Source organism: Blennius ocellaris (genome assembly GCF_963422515.1).
Source record: "Blennius ocellaris genome assembly, chromosome: 1".
NCBI lineage: Eukaryota > Metazoa > Chordata > Actinopteri > Blenniiformes > Blenniidae > Blennius > Blennius ocellaris.
The window spans coordinates 25,497,291-25,522,508 of record NC_137650.1 but is presented as its reverse complement, the minus strand read 5'-3'; the positions used below and the strand labels follow the sequence as shown (position 1 = coordinate 25,522,508).

Below are 25,218 nucleotides of genomic sequence, written 5' to 3'. Positions count from 1 at the left end.
AGCGAGGAGCATCCACACATTTGCTTTCGTTTTTTTTTTTTTCACAGCAGCTTGCCAACTCACCACATGGCTAGTTTGTCTCCTGATTGACCTTTCACCGCGTGTGATTCTGTCACTTTAAGATGAGACTGACCGTCTAAGGACAGTGAGCTAAAACTGTGGCTTTTCACAATCTTTCACTGACAAAACGCAGGCTCTAAGCCAAAAGCCTCACTAATGTGAAGACAGATCAAGAGAGATGACTAAAAGATTTTATGAGTGAAACTCTTCCTGGTTAATCTAGTGATAGTGTCCTCAAATTACTTACACACACAAAAATTTAACCTGACAATAAATCGTGTTGGATTGGTAATTAATGATTATGTACTTTCAGACTAAATACAAAAATTCCCTCCATTTTGGTATAGAATAGTATCAAATGAGTAGGTATACCACTATTGGATCTAAATACAAATAAAAGTGTTCAACTTAGATTAACAATGGTTGAAACCAAACTAAACCCTCGAACATGCAGACGGCATACTGTTGACATACAGGCAGACTTTCATGTATAGGATATGTACTATGTCACTATTGATCTGTTTTAGCACTTTAACCAGCTCAAGGTCAGTGGAGCCAACTCCATGTGCCTCAGCTGGGCAAAGGCAGTTGGACACATGGAGTTGGACTGGACAGGTCACACAGTCCATCACAAGTCAAATAGAGAGGTAACCAATCAGCCCTGATCACAGTTTGGGCAATTTAGAGAAGCCAATTAATGAAACAACTCCGTCTTTTGATTTATAGAGAACCCAGGGAAATGGAAGAACATGTTCTTATGTACAGAGAGAACCCACACATAAAATCCCCAAACCCAACCTGGACTCGAACAAGGACTAGATTCTCAGACTGCCTGCCACTCAGGGATGCACCGATCCAATATTGGTATCGGGGATTGGCCCGATATAGAAAAAAAAAGTATAGATCGGGTATCGGTTGACAATGGCCCGATTTAGGGGGCGATCTATTCTGTGTGTTTCTACGCTCTGTGCTAGGAGTGTCTCCATGTGGAAGTGACATGGCCCGTTCTCTTCAAAATGGAGCGAGTGAAAGGATTGGCTGTCTGAAGCTTTTTCACATTACCTCAACCTACAAGTTTTGCCAAGCGAAACTTATCGGGAGTGAAAAAAACTCTGATTGGTGCACCCAAAGGTTGTTACAAGATTTACAACTTTGCTTATGTTGGCAAGGCAATTCAATATGATTCAATATTTACAAATCTGCACATATGACTAACATTTCTCAAAACTACAGCTCGGAGGTCCATCCAATTGGCCTCGCTAATTTATTTGAAGTTACACAACACATCCCCAATCGCAGGAATCACGAGTGTGATTTTTTCCCTTTGAATACAGAGATTCGCTGACAGCTCAGGGTCAGGTGTGGGCTCTGATTCATTTTCAGCTCCAAAGAGAGCTGATGTGCAGCGAGCTGTTCACTGCTCTCCACTGACCCAGACACACAACTAGGCTAGGCTAACATCTCATGTGCAGCCTAACCAGCAGCAAAGTCATCCCAGCTCAACCACACTAATTGTTCTCTGCCTGGAGAGAGAGGGGAAGTGTTGAGGTCACAGAGGAGAACAGTAACTTCTGGTGGGATTCTGACTTTCTATTTTTTCCCACAATCCTTCTCTTTGGTTTAGTTCAGGCTGCATGGTTTGTGACAAGCCAAGTTGCAATGTAGCCTTTTGCAATGACAAAGATATCGGGCAGGCGGCGTTATCAGCAGTTACTGGTTTATCGCACGTATTTATAGATATCAGTACATGTGGACTGAAATGAAGGAGTTCAAATGGAGGGTGGAATACACAGATGAGACTTGTTTTCCCTCTGTTCTTTCTGGTGGACTCGCTCTACAAACACGCCCATTCCAAGCGTTTTATTTTTCAGTCCATGGAAAAACTGTAACGACAAGGCACTGAGAATGATAAACAGATCCAGCCCTGAAACCGAATTCAGCCAATCACTGTGCGTCCAACTATCAGTATTCCCACCCTACCCCTCCCTTCACACACATACACACTTCACAGGAATGTGGAGATAAGAGCTCAGGCCCACCACTTGCTCCTGTTGTTTCCAATTCCAAATGGTCTCCTCCACCTTTTCCCACTACATGCAGCAGCAGTCTCACACTCTCTTCTTGTTTATCCAGCACGGTACCGATGAGCACAAAATGAAAGCATGGCCACGGATCAACATGAGTGTGACAAGAAAATGTGAAGCGAAGAAACCAGACAAGTATCAGTGACTGTAAAGGAAAGGGATATCGGTGGGTGACTGTCGAGGTGAACCAGAGGTCATATGATAGGATGTAACTATTTTCAGCAGTCAGAGTTCAAACTGCATAGCTTAGACAATATGACATGCATTGCATTTCCATTTCATTAAAACAGCCAAACCAACCATTGACCTTAAAGTAAAGCACTAGCAAAGCAAGTAGTCACTCTTGGCTCAAATGAAACATTTAAATCATGACAGAAAATCAAAAGCTAAACCTGCCACATCCACACATCGGTAAACCCTTGAGATGAATTGTGGTCAATACCAAATCCTTATTCTGTGTTTTCTTGGTACTTTTTTTTTTTTTTTATGACTAAGACCTTGTTGTCAGCAAATATTCACTCAAACTATCCATGGATTTGAAATGAGTTGCAGAGTAAGCACAACAGTTGTTGAGGGAGAGAATAAAACCTTTTGGAAGCTAAGCTTTCAAATGACTGTGGTGAATACTAACAAACCAACATATAGGTATTCTTGTTGTTAATTCTGGTGTGAGACTGTCGCTCGACTTGACAGTGGTAAAACTCCACTATCAACACACAAAGACCTCACATAAGCAAAGCTATAGAAAAGGTTTCAAGGGACCTGTTGGGGACCGAGTACTAAATATCAGCCATTTCCAGGATGGACAGGTGGGCAGACTCTTTTTGCCAAAGTGCACCTACGTTTCAATTTTAAGGAGGATCAAGTTAAAACGTGACCTTCGAGGACACATCTTGAATATTTGGCACACAAGTATTCATGCCTTTCCAAATTTCACATTGCTCAACCAACTGTGCCACACTGAACCACAACTCAGTCAGCATAGTCACATGGTGCCATAAAGCAAGAGGCCAAGCCCACTCAACTGCATTCCCAAGCTTTCTGAGGACTTGGCTACAATAGGCATGTTGTGGGGCAGAATCTATAGTGAATTAATGAGTTACTGTTGGAGCAGCCATTTTCCCAGCAGTTAACTGGCAACATAATTACCATTTCGCCCAGAGATGAGAGACGGCGAGGGGGCACTGCATTCTTTTACAGGATGCACAAGCAAAGAAAGATAAAACATCCAAAAATTGCAAGTACAAAAGAAATTCCCCTCAAGGAATGTGCTGTTACACCAAATGTACTAATTACTATGTACAAAATAACAACTGCTACTAAAGCGTAACATGGCCTTATCTCATTATTTAGTGTGTACATACAGTAGCTGTGTAAACATCATTAAGCTGCTCTCAGCGTGACTAGTATCGGCAGAAACAAATCAATACACTGCTGATCACATTCCTTGAAACAAAGTCAGAAGCTTTTTCGAGAGCTTTGCAGTTTTAAAGCAAGTGGCCCATTGGTCGTAATTCTTACGGTAATACTCATGGAATTTAAATTACCAGTGACAAAAACAAGCTGTTAGTCATGCTCCATTACCAGACTCAGTCCTGTTTACTTTTAAGGATGGAATAAAAAAAAACATCCTGTGGGATCTGTGAGACACAGTCTTAATTAAGCTGAATTATGTGCAATACAAAATGTTGCTGCCATTCTCACTTTGTAAACAGTGTAATTATAAAAGACAGTCAGCATGTTTCCGGGACAGCTACTGGTTGGGAGCCATTTTAGGAGTCAGGAATCACACTGCATACACAACTCAGAAAAAGTGAAGGGATGCTTGAAATGTGCAGTGTGAACTCAAGCACACAACTGATTTGAAATTGCAGTGCCTGTCCAGGTATAAACTATGATTGATACAATGTTTCCCTGTGATTACAAGAGTTTTAGTCCACAATCCACTGTCTTATCGGTGATCTCAGAGGTATTTATACTTGTCTGACATCCGCTCATCAATACCTGAAAAATCAGTTGGTTAAACCACAAAACCAGTGGAGATTGGCAGCATTTAAGGGGGCACATAAACACACAACAAAAGTGCGATATCATCACTCCGTCGGAGCAATGAGGAACCGACACTGAACTCGAGAACTGGGGTATTCACCTGCGCAGAACAAACAACTGCTAACAATTTGATATTGTGTACGCCGCGCAAAGACACTGTTCTCCCACTGGTCTGGAAAAATAATGAGACTCCTGACAATGACCTACTTCCCTTTACCTTTGTTGACGGTACAGGCCTCAAGAACATGATGGAACATTTTGTGGGTTCATGTAATGTGCCAAGCTGCAAATTACAATTCAGCAACATTACTAAATCCATGGTTATTGAAGACTGCAATTGAAGGCTTCAACAGGTTCATAACATACACGCTATTCTCAGGGACCGTTTAAAATACTTAACTGTAAATGACGGTAAATAGATAAAAGTGAACTAAACTTAAATACAAATGTTGTTTAGTTACTGAAAATGCAGGCACCAGGACCATGTTTACCTCACACCACCTTAAAGCAGGGAGAGTAATATCAAACATAATAATAAACATGTGTGGGAGGTTGAACCGCCACGTTTATGGCACATGTGCTATCCATGGTTTGCGTGAGATAGCAACACAATGAAACGTATATCAGAATTTCTACATCAAGGAGCTCAATTAACCTAAAAATCCCAATTGGCATCCAAACTGTTACACCCGTCTCGCAATGATTATTATTTATGATTCAGAAAGATAAACGTGCATGCCATCTTATATTTAGGTCAGCTTCTTAATAATAGCAGATTCACAAAAAAGGGGAAAGAAAGATTTCACAGTGAAGAGCAGTCCTAACCGCCAAGTCAAATCCGATTGTATGCATAAAATCAATATGTGCAAAAGATCCATTAATGTTTTCACACTGCATGGATAAAGCCCCTATTAGCAATTAGTCATCAGTAGGCACCAAGAAAAGAATAACAACCAAATATTGTCCAATGAAGACCTTATGGTCAAAACCTTTTTGGCCACAGCCAGAATCCATTTTCGTTCTAACAATCATTAACAATAATAAAACAAGAATCACATCCATGTTTGAGGAATTATTGAAAGATAAACAGTTGATTTTGTAGTACTTCTTTCCGCATTGTGAAGGTCGACTATAAAGATTCCAACTCGAGCTGGAAGTTTAAGGTTTGCCGAGATGATGACAGTTTCAGGACACCGTAGAAAAAGAAAAGAAAAAGAAAAAAAACACCATCAAACACTGTGCTGGACAGGCCATTTTTCATTTACACTAAAATAGAGGTGGGCACATAAAGGGAATGATGAAGGCACCATACCCACCATATCTGATGGCGATAAAACATGACATCCTTTTTACAGCACAGTGTTGAGATTGAATTACTAGATGGTCAAATCACATCGTGTCTACCACATGTGTGCACATGACATGATGACACAACACGCGACTGCAGGAAAGAGTGGAGGGAGCCGAGGATGATTCAGTGAAGATGTGTGTTTGTAAACAGAAAGAGCTGTACAGTACATTTGTTGGTGGGCACAATATCAAATCTACTTCTATTTGAGCTGTCCACAAAATAAGTAAAATCCGTCGTCAAGAAGAATTCGTCTGATATCTGGAAAAAAAAATTAGGTTCTCACCTAACACATGGGGTGTTGTTGTTGTTTGGTGATACATTTCTCACAGGCTGGAAACAGTGCTATCCTGCCAACAATGTGAGCAATAAGCAAATGAAGACAAATCAGTGAGAGAGTGTGTATGAAAAAGCATGTAGGACAACAAGCCTTGGGATGAATCTGTTCTCGTCTCATTCTCTCCCCTCACCAGCTGAGCCATGGCTGCCACATGCACTAGCTCTTGTAGCTCTCATCTCCCTCTCTCTCCCCCTCTGTCTCTCTCACACACACACAAAAAAAAAAAAAAACACAACCCTATGTCAAATCCCCTATGCCTGTAGTGGGAATGATAAATCCCTGCAGAGACCTGCCCTGCCCTGCTAGAAAAGATGTGGGGCTGGTTTGGAGTGTCCCCTGCTTTGCTACTCTGGCTGTAAGATAAGAAACAAGGAAAGCAGAAGTCAAGGTTATTTGATATTTCCATCTGACTCGGAGGTTGTACTATAGACTCTCTTGTTGTCTGCTTGTCGTTTTTGACCGACAAGAGTCAAACACAGGAGATCTGCTGCACTCAGTAATCTAATCTGTACAACAAACAAACATCGTATTTTACTACGAGTGTTAAAATAATTTGACCGGTGAATAAAAGCAATCACAATATGAGATCGCTCAATAACAAGTTATTTTTGCTTTGTTTCGGGATTATCAAAGCAAACTATTGCAAGGCATTTCCTGGGTTCCTATTTACCCCCAAGCTACCTGTGTAGCTTGACAGACAGACCACACATTTCACAAGTTAAGTTATCAGTGCCTTTGAGACAGATCAGATTTAGGTGTGGCCAATCTTCTCATGAAATCCGGCATCCCCATCTTACAACACTTTTCAAACCTTGATGACAGAAGTTGAAACCAAGCACAGAAGGTCTAAGTTAAACTATGAGTCAATACAATTTGATTACATACCACACTTTCTTGAACACTTATATTATTTCTTCGAAACTGATTTTGTTCAAAGGAGAAATCTAGTAATCCAGAACCACACCCATGTTGTAGCACAAAGTCATGCATATGAACCAATGGCAGGCAAGAGAGTAGAAAGCTCATCCAATAGTGTAAGAATGATTCATGCTTAAGTCTCAGATGAAGCAGTGACCCGTCAGTCACATCCACCTAAACATAATACAAGCATCACTATGCAAGACCATAAACAGCAAAACAAAACTGTGAATTGTTTTGAAAGCTTATTGCTTGTCCTGCTCACAGAAAACGTTGACACACACTAGGCGAGAGAAATGCGTGCCCCCCCCTCCCATTTTACAGTTCCATTTGAAATAAACTGAAACATATTAATGTGCTGGCCTAAGAGCTATAATGCCATGATTATAGGAGAGGGAGGCAGTCTTTTTAAGATCTGCCATGTGACTCAGATTATAGCCGGTGCATCTCTCCCTCCCACTCCTTCCTTTCTCCATTTCACCCCTTTAAAAACCCCTCCTCCCTAAGAAGGCATATTTTGGTTTCCTTCTTTCCCTCCCTCTGCTATTTACCTGCATCCTGTTGTACCCAACCTGGATTTCTTCCTCTCAAGGTTTTTCCTCCAGACTGTGACAGGTGACACGTTACCATGAAACTTGAGGATACTCTTTCACTTGAATTCACCTTGTTCTGCACATGAAATGTACAGCTGATCATGCTCCATGGAAAGAAACATGCATTGGGGACTATATTTCATGACCTTATGGTCACATTCAGATAGGTCACAGCCAGGGACAAACTATACCCCCCCCCCCCCCAAAAAAAAAGAAAAAAAAGAAAAGAAAAGAAAAAACACCACAGCCCAGCTGAACCAAAAAGCCCCTGGCTGCTGTCTGCAATATGTGCAACTGGCATGCCTCTCATCTCATATAGAGAAAGCTTTCACCTGCTCTCCTCGAGGGCTGGGAACTGAGAAGAGTTTGAATCCATGATCTGTCCGTGTGAGCAGAAATACTCAGAAGAGTTTGTTTACTGCCATTTGTTGCGCTCATTTTGGGTCTTTGCCTCTTTCGAGGAGAGATTACGTCTTCTGACCCTTCCTCGTAGCTTGAATGCAGTGATCCATGCTGAACTCGCCACCTTTTGAAGAGTGAGGTCCTCAGAATGACCTTGATAATGGCCAAAAGAGTTTCCTGTGACACGCTCTTTCAAAGACTGTCCACAACACCCAACATTTATGACCTCACAGGTTGTATGCGTCGACAGACGTATGTAAACACACGCGCGTGTGCAAACACGGTGACCCGACACCCTCATCTGTTTTTTGAATTACATCCAGTCCTTTTGGAAGTGATGGCACCATTCTGAGCTTGGAGATATACTTTCTTTAAAAAAGGGATCATTTATGTTTTGCCCTCTTTAAGAGTTGCACCAACAACCGATTGGATAAACGATTTAGAGAGTCATGGTGTAACTACGCGTCAAAGAGACCAGAAATTAGCGGGTTCCCTACTTTGTTAATCATGTGCCATATCAGCCTTGATTCTTCAAAAAGGACGGGGAGCTTATGACACAGAACAAAAACACCATCAGGACTCTCTTCCCTCTCTAGCACTTGGTTCTCTAATTGCGTTTCCCTCCTTCAGTGATGTAAATGGAGATGTGTAATCATCAAAGCAAAATAGAGGCTGTTCTTGGCCTGCTGTGAAACTCTAATTAATACAACCTCCTCAAACCAAATGCATTTTCCACTTATTTCAGTCTGCCTTCTCCAGTCAACCAGTCTAAAGGCTGCAAGGTGCGCTGAAGGTAGTAATTATATTTCTCTTTGGTGTGTTTTTTTAAGTAGTTTGATTTCCATTTGATTGACTCAATTATCAATGAAAACAGAGGAATTTATCACTTTGATTGTTTGAAATATAAGATAGAAAACTGAGGCATTTTAAAGAGTCTATTTCTCCAAGATTGACCAAATGGAAGTGGATTTATTTCACACCACAGCTTTAGTAATCTATTTTCAAATGTGCAGAAAAGTAAATTTCTCTGCATCTTTTGAAAAGTCAAAAATCAAATATAACTGGGACATCGGGAATTGATGTTGACACAGCTCTGTAAAATAACTGTCTTCAACTGACTTAGTTACTTTTAAATATAGGGGAGTCATTCATGAAGTTGACACCAAACTCCTGATGAATACAACTCTGTTTAAGATGTGGTCATTCAGGAGTTTGAAACCAGTCATTTTCTACTATTGAAAGAAGGGCAGCCAGTGATCTGAGTTCTCAACAGGAAGATGTTTCAATTTGCATTTGCGCAAAAATAGATCCTCCAACTAACAATTCACACAAACTATTATTTTGACATACTAAAACACATATTGTGGTAGTATTAAATATTTTTGCTTTTCTTTCAGTTTTACCGAATCAGTTTCAGTTAGGCTAAATATTTAAAGAACATCATATTAACCTACTGACACATTATTATTACACAGAGTACCGCACCGAGATAACATGACTGACCAGTGAGACAAGAGGCCAACACACCCAAAGGATATGACTCCTTTCCTGAAGGAATGTGCTGCATAGTATAACAGTTAATCATCAACTGTAGAACTCATTGGTATAAAACCAGTATTGGTGTGAAAGCATTATATCACTAATCACACTGGTATGGATATTGACTGTTGAACACGTCATACTCAGCTCTGTCTGTGTTACTGACCAAGCCCCACAGTAAATGTCAATGCTCATGTTAATGCAAATGAGATTTTATTTCAGGGATCCATGACATTGAGGCATACATTTAAATAGTGGAACTGAATTAAAGTAGAACTACCCTGTCATTTGAAAACAACAAACCTACATTACACATGTAAAACAGACAACTTCGGGATTTAGTTTAGCCAAGCATGTAAAGTAGTAGGCTGGCTGTTCACGCTTATAATCAATCTGACACTAGTGCCCATCACCCTGAGTGTTTCCTCTCTCACATACACCTGGGAGCAGGTTTGCGACACTAATCATCCACTATTAATATTTCTTCCAGAGCAACTCATAAATGCTTTCATTTGAATGCAGTATCACTGAGTGGGTGTCTAATTCACTTGGCAAAATAATTACATTTATTATTATCAATGGTTTAAGTTGTAGGACTTACTTTAAAATGAACCACGCACAACAGCCGACAGGCTGAAAGTAGTAGGTTTTACTAAAAGGTGTGCCCACAGCCTCCATGTACAGTACAGCACAACGTCACTGGTTGACTTGATGGAGCAGGTTTCGTCTAACTGGAACAACCGCCTCGACCTGAATATCACTACTTGTGTTAAACAAACAGCACATTCCTTGCTTGTCAAAGAGGGCAGGAAAAGAGAAAACATAAATCCCTCAAAGAGAAGAATACTCATTACACCGTGTGATGAATTTGAGGTTCAAGATGAAAAATTGTCACCACAACTTTTGTTGAATTTCAGATAAAAGTACAGTATTAGAATAAAGAGAGCTCAGTTACATGGTGCATAGCAGAAATGACAGCTAGTGATGTGCTGCTACTAATAATATAGCTTACAATGTTTGCAATTTCTATGCTTTGCAAGTGACTTGCTTAGGGATAAAGCAACAATTAGATGGTAAACATTGTCTCTATTAATTGTTGACGTAGTCAATTTACTGTCATTACAATATAATTTTTTTACATATGTTTTGGGAAAAAACATTTTTCCTGATGCTCATCACAAGTTTTTCAAAAAAGCACCCACAGAAAACCACAGCCTAGGACACAAAACCTAGCAAAAACTGGCCTTTTGCAAGATGAGGCTGATTAAATGTAGCATGTGGTTACTGGAAAGTTTTTTTTTTTTAAAGGATAGTGTAGTCTGCACCCCCAGGCTCAGTAAACTGTGACCCATGGGGATTTCCTGCTACTGTGTTAATAAAAACTGGGAATCCAGAGATCAACAGGTACCTGGGGGATTTATTGACATCGACAACAGAGGCAAACGCTATAAGTCATAACAACTTAAAGTGGTGCAGTGATGACCATAAAAGCTGATTGTGAGATATGCTGCAAGGTGTAGAGTTCAGAATAACTCCTCAACACTCCCCCCCCCCCCACACACACACACACACACGCACACACGCAAACACCACTAACATGATGCAGACTTGCTGCACCAGTAATCACAGTCCACCACGTTATACTGCCCATCCACAGTAAAAACAAAATGCACCACTTTTTTTTTTTCTCCCCTAGCTCTGCTTGCTTTTGGCCTCGCAGGACCTCACACATGTTATATAAACCAGCAGCACATTGTTTACATACGAATTTCCTCCGGCCAGGTACCCACCTTATTGGAAGCTTTGGACGACATTTTACACCGCTATTCCGCCTCAAAAGTGGCAGGTTAAAAGTTGCCCCCGTCGTAGCTTTGATAATCACTTGGGTGAGTGCGATATTTTTTTTCACCCCCCCCGCTTCCCGTTTTAATGTTCGCCCAGCTGCCGCCACGCCGGGCTGCGTTGTTATTTTATTTTATCCAGGACGACGGGCAACATGTCACGAAAAGCCGCCGAGGGAAAAGTCCAAAGTTCATTATCTTATCTTCGCTGCCCGAAACGCGAACGATAGTCCGGTCAGGTAGCGAGGCATTGAAGAAACTCCGGTTGGAAATTATGAAGTAGAAGAAAAAAAAAATTAAAAAAGAGAGAGAAAGAATGAACGACTCGGGGAAACAAACGAGTCCGCCTTGTGCCGTGGAGAGCTTGTCGCTAACCTCTGGATGAAAAGTTGTGGAGAGTCTGCATCAGTGGGACGGTGTGCTGCAATGGCAGGCGGAGGAAACCTCTCCCAGCTCAGCTCCGCGAGCAACGGCCGTGTCGTCCCACATCGGAACGCACCACTGACCGCACGTAGGGGTGCGGGACACATGAAAAAACGGGGGCAACTCTCGTGTACAAATAAACCGCACACGTTTGTTTCTGATTATTTCACAGGGGCACCCAAACATATAGCGCAAATGAATAATGCTGTCAAATTGACATTTTTATCGCTGCTGCCGTTGCTGCTTAGTGCAGAGTCCACCCTCGTTAATCCCTGAGATAAACAGTCCGGGATACAACGAGGAGAAGCGACGCCGCTGTCCCTGCTGATGCTGAATGCTCACTTTTACTGTGTGGCGATGATGAATGCAGTGTTACACAAGGGTTAGAAGGTAGCATCTCAAAATTTTACATTTTCAGCAAAAACCCCCAAAAATAAAAACATATTGTGCCTTATTTGCAAATAATGTATCCCTGTGAAAAATAAACTCATAAAGACCCTCCACGTGAAGCTGCCCCACAGGACAAAACAACGTGAGCAGAATATTTACAAGTTAGTTGCATAAGAAATTATTTCCCCTGGACCCTTGCGTTTGTGTGGGACATTTAATGGCAGCTAATCTGGTTGTCAAAGTAAACCATGCCTTTCAAGAAAATAAGCGTCTGCACAGACAAATTGGCAGTGGCTGTGGTTGATAAGTCACCTCACAGGAAACCACAAAAGCCATTCAAGTTAAGTTCCTATGGCTTCCTAAACCAGACCCCACCCACAGGATGCAACAATCTTAGCTTGTATTGTTTCACAGTTTACTTGTGCTTCCAGCAAAACAATAAAGCCTACGCAATAAAAAGGAAAAAGTAAAGCACAGCTGAAACACTTTAAGACATTATTGAGGTGATCGGTGTCTAGTGTAACATTAAACATATGAATGCAGACACACCCAATCTTTTCCAAACAAACTCTGCAATCACATTCCCCCCAATCTTGTTACTTTAATGATCGCTTCCTCTGTTGTCCTTCCTTGACTGTGGAGGAGGGTTTGTCGGCAGTGTAGGTGGTCTAAAGAGTTAATTCCCACCAGACATAATCCACCACAGCTAAAATGCCGCCAGCCAGGAGGAGCAGACACGTCTTGAGGGTTGCAAGCAGAGGATGACCTCCGAGAAAGGCTAGGTCACGCCAAGAAGAGGATCAAGACAGACAAACAACTCTTAAAACCCACAGTTATAATTCAATCGGGGAAACACAATCAATCTTATTTGAAGAATATTTGAAAAAGACATTGAATTGGACAAAGGTTTACACATCCATCCAAGAACACACAGCACATTCAACAAACAGTCAACATGCCCCAATGATGATACGTACTAGTATAGATGCAAGTCTCTCACTCCTTCTGAAGCTTCTTAAACGTCTGTCCGGGTCGATCAGTGCGGACAGCAAGATGTTCAACATGATCACTCAAGCGTCCACCACAAATAATTTGAAATCAAAAGAGACTATCTTGAGCTGTAGCCCGCTGCTGCTGATCTATAAAATGTAAATAAATCGCAAGTCCTTCCCTCTGCTGCTCACCTCTCGCGCTCTCACCACAACTGTGGCGGTACCTCAGATGTTACTACAGAGAGGATCAAGACATTAGTGACACTTCAGTGTGATCAAAGCTATCTTTGTCCTCTACGCTTGCATCCCTGCTCCCGTCTTTCTCTAACACACAACTACACACACACATACACAGCCATGGCAATATTGCGCTTTCGGACAACTGGCAGCTTCAAAGCTCAGGTGCGCTCATGGAAGAGCAGGCACATGGAAAACAAAGGCGAACATGCAGGCCCACATTTGGTCGAAGCACATCACAAGGTTCACTCAACCCAGCTTCTCCTGCAGCAAAAAGGCTAATGTAGAGTGAAACACCATAATGTGCCTGGCCTAAAAAAAAATGTAAAGCTGACGGCAGATGCACATGGAAGCTTTCACATAAATAAATGCTGACAATCACATGATGTTGACTAAAGAAGCATGTGATATTCGATGCGAAACAGTTGTTTGACACTGGAGAAAGCTCCTAACCAGATGATGTATCCCTGTCTTCATCTGTCATGAGTTAGGTGTCTGTGAGAGGTTGGGTGATCCCTCCTGCACCCTGTTGACTCAGGGCTGACCTGCAGATCCAGCAGAGCCTCTTTGTTTCTTCATGCTAATTGAAACCTTCTGGAAACACAAGACGAAGTGAAGCTCTCCTTCCATGTCAAAATTCTGCAGACTATGTAAGCTATGGCTACATTGTGAAGCTATTTATCAAATGTATGTTTACACTGAGAAAATGTGATTTTCTTTGCAGGACAATATAATTAGAAAAAGCAATGGTGTGATTTCTTGTGAAAATGTCTCATAAAACGCCCCCCCCCCCAAAAAAATGAGTAATTCTATTCCAAGAATCTTTGTTGATCCCCACCTTATTTCTTCTTGATCCAGTTCATATTTTATGAAAGCTGACCACAAACATACGTAAGGAAAGTGTTTGTTGTTCGTTTGGCCTCATTTAATATATATACACTGCAATTTTTTAAGAAAACATTTTATTAGATTTGGAGCAGTGGTTAATTTTCTAAAGTGAGAAAAGCTACCATCAACTTAAAGCATTCAACCATACAACCTGCAAAATCTTTGGTGCTTTCATGTGAATGTACAAATGCTGGTACATGTTTTTATGATCAAACATAGCTATCTTTTCATTCCATTTATTTATTTATTATTATCTATAGATTTATAGTTATAATATCTTATATTTGAAGGACTCTTTTGCAGTGCATGCAACTTCTGTTGTGTGCTGATGTACAACAACAAAAAAAGACTGTGGAATTTTTAACAAAATAAAATTGAAAGTTAAACTTCTAAATATGCTAAATGATTTTTGCTTTGAGAGAAGTTTGAACCCCTGCCACCTACATACCACTAATCTGCTCAGTAATTCCTCAAAGGAAAGGGTTGTGTTGTAAATCGTTAAAGATCACTATACAAATATCACATCTCTGCTTACTTAAGAGGCCAACTGTTTGTGACCAGATTAGTATCATATGACAGGATTAGCAAGCATCTCACAAATGCACCCCAGACCTTCTTGGTCAGTATTGTTGAGGCTATTATGGGGATTTATAAGCCGAGAACAAATCTGGTCACAAGCATTCTACAAACATGCATTTTACATTAAAAAAGGGTTAGTTCAAACTTCAGGGTCAAACGTATTGAGCCATAGATTTATGTAAAGTGTAATGATTCCACCCGAAGAATAGTGACAGTGCAATACACTGAGGGATTGCAGGTTCAGGGTGACAAAAAGGCACAAATATGAGCACCAAAGCAAGCTAACCAAAAAAAAAAAAAAAAAAAAAGAGTTCCTCTAAAAGTGGTCGTCCACTAAACCTGTCAACTGTTTCCAGTCATGCAGCCCCTCTCCAGTGATCCATCAATCATGCCGCCTCACACCACACAGCGGGAACACACCACTTTCCAGTCGTTTTATGAGGGTGAGCCTCACCAAGAAGCTTCATCATGGCTGAATAATAACATTGCAAGAAAATGCTTTGAGCTAAAAAAAAAAAAAAACAAACAAAAAAAAACATCCTGCCACTGTCTGCATCTTTTTTTTTGAATATATTTACAACCAGAGAGGAAAAGTTGTTTGTCAGTAGTTTGAAGTGTTGTTATTTTGGGAGCCTTGGTCTACTTAGTTCTTGTGATGAAGAAAAATGCTTTGGGAGTACTAAATTTACCACAGTGGGTCAGTGGCTGATGGTTGTGAACTTGGCTACTTTTAATCTTCTGAAGACATTTACTCCAAGAGGCAGCCTGTGATCAACCAACCAAAAAAATAAAAAATAAAAAATAAAAAAATTTCCTCTCTGTGTGCCTTGTTCTTGTTGTTTCCCCTCACAGCAGACTTGGGTTGCTGGGCCTTTTTATAGCCAGAGAACAGAATCTACGCTGCGGTGAACCTGGTTGAACTTGTATCTGCTATTCAGTGATCACCTCAGACTAATGGTCAAAGTTGCTTAGCATTGTAGCAGATGTACAACAAAGTGATTATCTCTCCCTAAGGAGAAAAGTAACAACAACAAATAATTGTCCTCCTCTGAACCCCTGAATAATGGCCTTCAAATCTCTTTTGTGTAATGTCAGAGCCACACTCATAACAATATGCCGTTTCAACCTGGAGAGGAGAATGTTCGCCATTACGTCATTCTTTCCGGTCACGTGACAAGCCCACTGTTTGCAGCAGAATGAGCCTATAAATTAAAAATATGTCATATTCTCAAGGTGCAGTCAACAACCCACTCAGCTCAACAATTCAGCCTTTTTCCCTCTATTGTTGCAGCAGCCGTGCAAAATGTAACCAACTTCAAGGAGCACGATTCCATCATCCAATCTTATTTGTTTGTAAAGATAAATATTTTACAAAGCGTCTGTGCTCGGTCGGTTCTGTCCTCTGAGTCGTTACAAAGAACAGGCTGTTCTCTAAAGTTTCATATCACAATCCATGCACAAGCATGTTCCCCCCCCCCCCGCTAATCTTATCACAGTCTACATTCAGACGTTAACAAAATACTTCAAACTTGCAAAAAGCAGAAAGAAATCCATTATCACATCAGATGAACACTTGAGAAAATGTCCAAGAAAAATGAGAGAAAAAAACTGTTGTTTTTGCAGGGATGTGTTGAAGAACTTGAACCCAGGCTTCACTTGTATGTGATTTTTATCATTCTCTGACACCAAGGTGCAGTAAGTGACAAGTGAGTGTATAAAACAGTTTGCTGATATGCGATAGTTTTGCAGAGTGCATGCTTGTGTGAGTACGTTCATGAACCAGCGATGCAGGAAAGGGGGGAAATACTAAAATTCCTTACTCAGTATATTTGTCTTCAAACACTTGTAGAGCCATATTGATGTGTTTTGGTGATCTAACAGCAATATTTATGTGGCATTTCAGCATGGATCATTAATAATGACAAAAGTAAAAAAAAGACAATAATGAGGCATTCTGTTAATTTCTCTCTTTATCATATGTACAATGTACAGTTTAGATTTGCAATGATGGGCTATAGCTTAACTGACAAGAAAAGCGAAAACCACATGTTTAATTAATTACACATTTCACTTTGTTTCTAAAATCGTGAAAGAGTACGATCCTTTTTCTTTTTGTGAATGAGAAACATATCTCTTCTATCTTAAATACGTTAGTTGATCTAATCTGGTGTTTGGCTCGCGTTCAGCTGTGCAAGATGATCCTGTCATAGAGTCTGGTCATATATATTAATACCAAATCAGCGGTCACAACAAAGATAGACCATGTTAATGTGCGCCATCTCAAGCAGCATGAAAAATGTAATGAAGTGGCTCTACTATACAAAAGCTTTGTGTTTCAGTTTGATTCTGAAAAATGTCAAATGACTAAAACAAGTAAAACACTGAGAATTATTAGCCATCTTTTTAAAAACAAATCTACAACAGCCCTGGTAGGAGAGTCTGCAAAAAAGTCATTATTACATTGAATGATGACAAAAAAGCCATATATTCTAAAATTATGAAACTTTTTTTTTTTTATTAAGTCTATGGTCATAACAATGATTGTAGGGTTTCAGGCTGAACTTTCAACAAGGATGACGATTACATCTGCATATTTTCTTCCCGCTTTGCTGCCTCTTTGTTGTAAAATCAAAGTTAAGCAGTTTACAAGGAGCCAGTGGGGGGGGGGGGGGAGAAAGAAAAAAAACATCTAACAAGTCTACTGCCTGAACTACTGGCAAGAGTCTGCCTGCGTCTCATCTGCACCAGCAGGCATCAACAGGCCTCTGGTTACTTCCCTGGTGACCTTCTCAAGTACTGGAGCTATCTCCAGAGACATTCTGTCTCATTAATAGAACATAATTGGTGGACTTGGAGATTGTTTTGATGGCCATAAAAAAAAAAAAAAAAATTATGTCACTTATCTTGTGCACCAGAAAGAACACTGTAGCACTGCATCACCCAAAATTTGGAATTTGTCAAGCTCATGGGTGAGACTCCTCTTTAATTCTTCCATGGTGGCCTTTTATGCTCTAATTTTGTGCACACTGAAAACAATTAAAAAGTGTAAGACAAGTGTCATGCTTTTTAATTGCAATAAGTAGGAAGTAAAATTAACCAGCGAAGGAGATGAGCGTGACACATTTTCACATAAGAATATTGATCTTGTGCATGTGAAAGTGCCAATTTGTCTGTCTGTTCTGTGTGAATGCCCCAGCATGGTGTGAATCCTCACTTTAATAAATAGGCAATAGACACGACCGCCCCAAAGCTGCTCCACTTACAGTAAATTGAGAGACAGAATTATGTCTCTGCAAGTCCAACAGCTGCAGCTCAAGTTGCTGTGTTGACAGCAGGCAGCAAGCACTAAAATGCCATTTGACACATACAGTAAGTGGCATGTAATTGATTTTCAAGGAAGAGTAAAGATTTACAAGTCTAATAGGGAGGCAACTGAAGATTTCAGGCTGTCACGCTGTGGAAATACAATTAACTTCTGTCAGAGGCAAGATTTAGTTTGCTGCCGTCCAGCAGGCACAGTTGCCAGCGTTGTCCTGAAACTCACTGGTGTTGCTGAGGCCATGTGTAGTCAAAGGGAAATTGTTCATTTCAGGCAGATTCAAGCTGATATGCCATTTTAAATTAACCTTATCACAACAACTAATAATAATAATAATAATAATAATAATTACAATAATAAAAAAAATTTAAATAAGGAGAAAACTGTCAATTTTGTGCTTTTCATCCACTTTATCTCTGTTAAGCTGAACAGCACTGTTTATCCGTGACACAAACACGACAGAGTGGTGAGACATGTGCTCTTTGCAAATGTAACCACGCCCAGCAGTGAGGTCAGAGAGTGCTCACACTCTGCGGCACTCCACATCACGTCAGCAAGGTGAGACGGGAAACCACCGGCGGTCAGCAGGAACAAGGGAGATGGTACGTGGCCCTTATTTACACTTTTTATAGGATACACGTTTTTCCTCGGCTTGGCATTTTGAAACTAAATGGACAAATGTGACTGGCTTGTTCTGTTAACTTGTCGGACAATGCAGGTGAGAATTGCTACTTTAGAAAGGTAGGTGTTGCTGTTGTCACACTGTACACAATACAATATTACTATATTAAACGTGTATTGACAGAATGAGTCACAATCAGGCACAAAATGTTTGGATAACATTGTATCAACAATGCATCACTCAGTACCTGGAGAGGCCAGAATCAGTGTTTGTTTTCGTGGTTGTACGGTGCCTTGAAGCGTGCGAAAAGTGTTGCACCCATCTGTGTGTGGATCCAAACATGTTGCTCCATTTATTCAAAGTGTTTAACATGATTTGCATTAACTTTTCACGAGGTGACCAAAACAAAAGAAATCCTATATGTGGTTTACAACTGTCAGGTCTCCTGTGTAAAGTCTGCAAATCTTACCTGTTTCATCCCTTCCTGTCTTACTATGACACTCTCCTCATTCCCTAAAAACCATTTCCCTCTCATGTGTTTGTGCCAGTTTTTGTACTTGTTTGTCAAGACGCCCCACGTTCGTCTCCATGAGTCCTTGTGTTTGCTTCATGTTTGATCTCTTTCTGTTTTGGGACTTGTTTTCTCTGGACCTCCCTTTTGGACTACCCCCTCAGGATACCTTTACTGTGGACTATGTCTTTAAATGAACTTTTGAACTTGAGTTCTATGTATGACACTGCTTCTGGGTTCGCTTAAGATCCATGAAAACAACAGTCTGCCTATGCAAACAGGCCAGCAGCAACAACCCTGTGGTTTGCAATGTGTGCATGCAATATCAGAGATGTCTTGGCATGCAACTAAACACGTTATCATATTCATTGACAGTCTGGTATTACTGTGGTTAATTATCCTAAATTGAGCCTGAAGAAATCTCTGGTTAGATAAGTCTACCTTCACCTTTCGATAATATAGAAGAAGCTGTCCTCATTACAAAATTACAGTACATAAAAAAAAAAGACCGATTTAGTTTCTGTTTATTTTCTTTCTGTGGTTGCTTTCTGCCATAACATGAGCAGATACAGACCGGTAGCAAAGAAACTAGCTGACACAGACATTTTTTAACAGAGTGATACATTTTCACTGTGTCGTGTGAAATTCGTGCTGAATGACTGTCGTCTCAATTATTTTCTCACAGATAGAAAAAGAGGCCTTGGGTTTCCTCCAGGTACTTCGGTTTCCTCCCACAGTCCAACGACATGCATGTGAGGTTAATTGATGACCCTAAATTGCCCCGGGTGTAAATGTGAGTCTGTGTGGTTGTCTGCCTCTCTGTGTTGGCCCTGTGATGGACTGGTGACCTGTCCAGGATGTAACTCTGCCCTCGCCCATAGTCAGCTGGGATTGGCTCCAGCACCCCTCGACCCTGCACAGGATAAAGCGGTGTACATTCCCTATTAATGATTGGAATGTTTGAAGAACAGAACAATATGATTTAAAAACATTCAATTTATAATAACAAATATATCAGTTATTATTTGGTTGTCAGAAGAGTCCCCATCAATCTTTTCTTATGGTCAATCAAGTAACTGAATGGTTGATTAAAGGTTTCAGCTCTTTCCGTTATTTTCACTTAAATCCAGAGATGTGCATGTAAATGTGACTAATCAGAGCACAACAAAAGTCTAAAAACTGTAGCCTGAATCCCTCGCAGTACAAAAGTGTGGGAGGAACTTCAGTGAGGTTTGACTCTGATATCAATATACCAAAATGATGAAAGCCTGTGACAATCAGAGCAAACAGCTGATAAATGAAAGGAAAAAGGGAAGGGATTCTAAGTAAGAGTGTGTTGAAGAGAACGCAGGCATGTAGAGAGCAGGAAGAGAAAACAAATGTGCCTGTTCAGGAGAGAAAAATAGGAAAACAGTATAATTGAACGGGTGGGAGCTGATAAGATGCCAGCGGAGAAAATCGAGAACAGTAGGTGAGGTAACAGAAAAGGGGCTTGAGCCAAAATACACTACAATGTACAACAAAGCTGCGACAAATAAGGGACTGTTTCAAGTCCAGTGAATGCAGCATTGGCTTGAATAAAAGGCGTGCCGCTCAACCCCCCCCCCCCCCCACGGCCTCCCCCTGCACGTCAGTGACTCTTCCCATGGTACTGCCTGTTACTGTTACATTCCAACTGTATGAAGCCGCTCTTACTGAGCGAAGGAGTGGAAACAGCAGGAACTTCCAGAGAAACAGCTTTCCAGAGAAACTCTGAGCTCAAGGAGAAGCTGAGCATAAAAGCCTGAGATGTGCCTGTCAAAGAAAAGCTGCTATAATTCTGTAAAACTCAGCTGAATCAACTCTAAAAGTGAAAGTGGCAGTTAGTTCCCGTGCAGCAAATCTGATTTTATGGATCAGCGGTAATGAGGTAAATTCATTTCGAAAGACTGCTGCATTGAGGTGAAATACAACATAAGAGATTAGAACATAAGGGGTGAAAATGTAGAATATCATAAAGTAGATTGTTCCGTTTAGAAGTGAACTTCGCAGCATGTTGCACATCACCTCGGTACCAGATACAAACATTGTGGATTCAGCTGGATTTATGTTGTAAATATCGATGTTTATGTGTTTTTGATAAGCCCGCTGTGGATCGGGCTCCTCCACAGCCACTTAACCCTTCCTGTCCTGAGCTGAAGACATTATATGCTCTGCCAGTAGCAGCACCGCCCTGCAAGGCAACATGATGCTGTGCTTTTGGTAGAAAGGAGGAAGGAAGCAGTGGAGGATGGGTAGCGGAGCCAGCAAGCAAGCCAGAGAGGCGGATGGAGACACGGCAGCCACCGGGGCTGCTTCGAGCCTGGTGGTGATGAGATGCGATGGGACCCGACCCTGCAGAAGCCCCAGCCAGTGCGTTAGCTGACTAATCCTTTAGCCATCCAGTGCCAGGATCCAGACTCATCAGCTTTGGTGTTCTCTTGTCAGACTCATTTTTATAACGTTCCAGTGGTCAATTCTAGCCACTAATGCCCAACACAACGGCCCTTAATGCCAAGTGATTACGGACTGCTGTTTTAGCACATTTGTTGCCTGAAAAGAAAGAAAGAGCCACAAGGCAGCGAGCTGTCTCCCGGCTCAAAGGACCAGCCTGATGAACTCAGCACAAAGAGAGCAGACCTAAAAGCCAGTCTAAGCCACCTCTCTCGTGGCGAGCACTGTGGGGCCTGAGCTGGGTCAGAAATGAGCTGGGTGGTGGGTAGGGATTTACAGTGCCCTATTCTACAGCATATACAGTTCCTGTGAGCTCATACGTGAGGAGAGACTGAATGTGCACATCCGGATTTTTTTGGGCATGCCATACTGGGATATATAAGGCTGTATGTTTAAACTTCAAGTTGGTGGTGACAGAGGAGGTGAATGAGGACATTTTTGACCGTGCATAAAAGTCAGATGTTAGGGTCCATGGCCAACGGAAGAGAAAAGTTGCATGTAACAATGATAGATGAATAGCCAGAAAACTTTGCAGTAATGGTGGAATAGTTTGGAAGAGAAAAAAAGGGTGAGTATTCACATTGTATTTGACTTTGCTGCACCACCAGCCATGAGCTGAGTTTTGTGTAGATATGTTATCTTATTCTATTTGCCTACAGCTCTCGTATCACCTGCCCCCCCAGTTGCCACTGTCCTAACCATGTGACACGAACAGTAAACAACATATGGAAGCAGCACTTGAGCAGCAACACCAGGGAACACTGAGCAAAAAAAAAAAAAAAACACTTGGAAACAACATGTCTATTACTAACAACTATTGGCCAAATACTATTTATAGGAAGCAGTCAAACCAATATAGCACTTCATTTAGGTTTTATACGAGTGTAGAGAATTTACTTTTCTGATTCATACATTCACTGAAAAACATGGAAATACACTGAGCTGCTTCAACAAATAGTAACTACAAATTAAAAAAAGATAATGTACACTTGACATTTGAGAACTACATCAAATTATTGTCAAAATGGTTAAAAACAATTTAAGGAGAAAAAAAACACAGCATGAAGCCCTGTGGCTTTTAATTGGCTTCTCAATTTGAGTTCTGTTGCTTTTCTTTCTTGTGATTTCCTCTGAATGGCCTCATTGCTGCTGTGTGTAACTAATGGAACACGCATATCTTTAATTACGGCGAGCGTATCAGAGGGAACATTATGCAGAGCACAGCTACAAGGCTGTGATTAGGCCTGTTGTCATGCTGTTAGTCAGTGCGTAATGTGCAGGGGCAGCAGTCCCGCGGGAAGGTCACACTGTATGACACATGAGGACTCTACAGGACAGCAGCGTTTTAGACCAGAAAGTATCTGAATCACAGCAGTTAACCTTTGCTTCCATTCATTCATCTCTCTCACTCTCCCTTCCATATATATATATATATATATATATATATATATATGAAGGGAGAGAGACAGACAGACAGACAGACAGACAGACAGACAGACAGATATAGATAGATAGATATAAGAATAGTGTATCTTTGTTCACTAAATAATTCAGTGTCTAAAAACACTTGACATCTTGTATGGTAAGCCTCGATTCAAATCTGCACCGTGTAGTATAGGAAAAGAATGAGAATAATCCCCTTTGTATTTATATATAGGCTGCACGACATTAAGCGCGGACAAGATTAAATGGATTTCGCACAGAAATCCTTTCACTGAAAGTTCACACGGAAACACTGATCTGAAAGCAGTAAAGAGAGGCTTTACTGGACTGGGCTGCCTGTGAGAAAATCTGCCCCCTATATATTATCCAGAGACTAAGTTGTGCATCGTTCTGGCATAAAAAGAAGAAAAGCTGAATGACAATAGGAAAGAAAAAAAAAAAGCCCCACAAAGAAACGTCACTTTCAACACTGATCATGTTTTATAGTCTTAAGTTCGAATGTAGAATTTCTCATTACACCACAGGCTTGTGAGCAGAGGTTGTCGGGGGCCAAGGATGCAAGTACAGTGCAGAAACCAGATACAATGATCGACTCTAAACACCGAACGTCTTCACAATGCAAACTCACAAAATCCTCAGGAAACCAGCCACAGATTCAACAAAACACTGCAGCTTCCCATGGCCAGTAGTAAAAAATCTCAATATTCCAAATGATATTCATAAACTATCTAAAGAATCTTTGCTTGGGAAATGTATTAGATATCAAACTTCAGAGTATCTGTCTATTTCTTGTTTTGTTAGGATCCTCCAATCATTTTGTGGTTGGTTTGGAATTATTGAATTCATTATTGTTAATAAGGACAACCTTATTCACGTCACATACATATGCCCAATGACTGTCAGATGATGTAAAGTGACAGACACAACATACTGAGTTAAAGTCGTGCTGCAAATTCAAACTACAGACGTGCAAACAACTGACAATTATTCTTCTTCAAAGAGTAATGAAAAAAAATTGCAAAACATCCTTTCACGATGCCCAATAGTTATACCTTCAAAATAAATATCTCCTGTCATCTTCCCCCAGAAGACGGAACATTTTAACATGACCAACAATGACGCAAACAGAACATGAAACACCACACAGTGACAGGTCTGACAAATACGAGAAAATAACATCGCTCTACTTAACTATAACCTTTCAAAACTTGGCATTCGCTCTGTGCTAGTCAAAGTGTTCCTCACATTCACTTACCACACATACGTGGATATTGCCTGCACACGGTCTGACTCCGGCTACGGTTCACCCTGAGGGATGCTTGCGCCCATGTATGTGTCCCTCCACATGCACGTGCAGAATGCAACTCAGTGCCCGTATGAGTGAAGGCAGAGCGATCCTCAGCAGCACGCAGAGTGGACTGAGAGCAGAGCCAACCCGGTGTGACATCTGTGAAAGCCGTGAGATAATCTACATGACACTGCCACTGATACAAGCGGAGATATTGATTTAAAAAGCAGCAACTCTAAAATTAGATTCCTTTGCATTCTGGTTGGACCACGGGCATGCACCTCTGTGGTAATTTGAGCCTATAAGGGCATGGCGGTGAGTAGTGATCAAAGCTCTTGATAATGGAAACCCTCACAAGTCCAGCAGTCCTGACTGAAGTCAACCTAACAACGGTGGGGCCCTCTGGTCTGACCTCCTGTTCCCTTCCTCCCTCCATCCTCTCCCTCTGTGATAACAGAGACATTCCTGAGCTTGTTCTCTGCCTCACTGCAGGCCTCTCCCTTAATTCCAGCTGAGTGTGTGGAATGTTAGACCGAAGAGCCGTGCAGCCGGGCAGCTAGAGGCGAACAGACGAGAGGAAATGAACAACATGAATAAACTCAGGTCGGTTATGGCTCCTGGTGCTTCTCGCACCGGGATGCCCACAGCAGGACGGACCAGCACATGTGCATCATCGTCATCACGCACGCGCGCGCGCGCACGCACGCACGCACGCACGCACGCACGCACACACGCACGCACGCACGCACACACACACGCACACACACACACACACACAGAACATCTGCATGTGCAAATCTGGAGCAAGTCAATCCATATGTAGCCGTGTAGTTGGATTAAATATGCATGTGAATTAGAGGGCCGGACTACAGCAAAGGAT

At 41.3% G+C, this 25,218-nt stretch overlaps 1 protein-coding gene across 6 annotated transcripts in view; it reads right to left on the bottom strand.

Moving 5' to 3' along the window:
* The window catches only part of tjp1a (tight junction protein 1a), a 47,595-nt gene extending 36,016 nt beyond the window's left edge, over positions 1-11,579 (bottom strand). For all 6 annotated transcript variants that reach the window (XM_080494342.1, XM_080494344.1, XM_080494345.1 and 3 more), the window contains exon 1: positions 11,124-11,579. In XM_080494342.1, the coding sequence (XP_080350468.1) occupies positions 11,124-11,147 (24 nt within the window). In that variant the 5' untranslated portion in view covers positions 11,148-11,579. The remainder of the gene's footprint in view (positions 1-11,123) is intronic.
* Between the last annotated feature and the right edge of the window lie 13,639 nt (positions 11,580-25,218).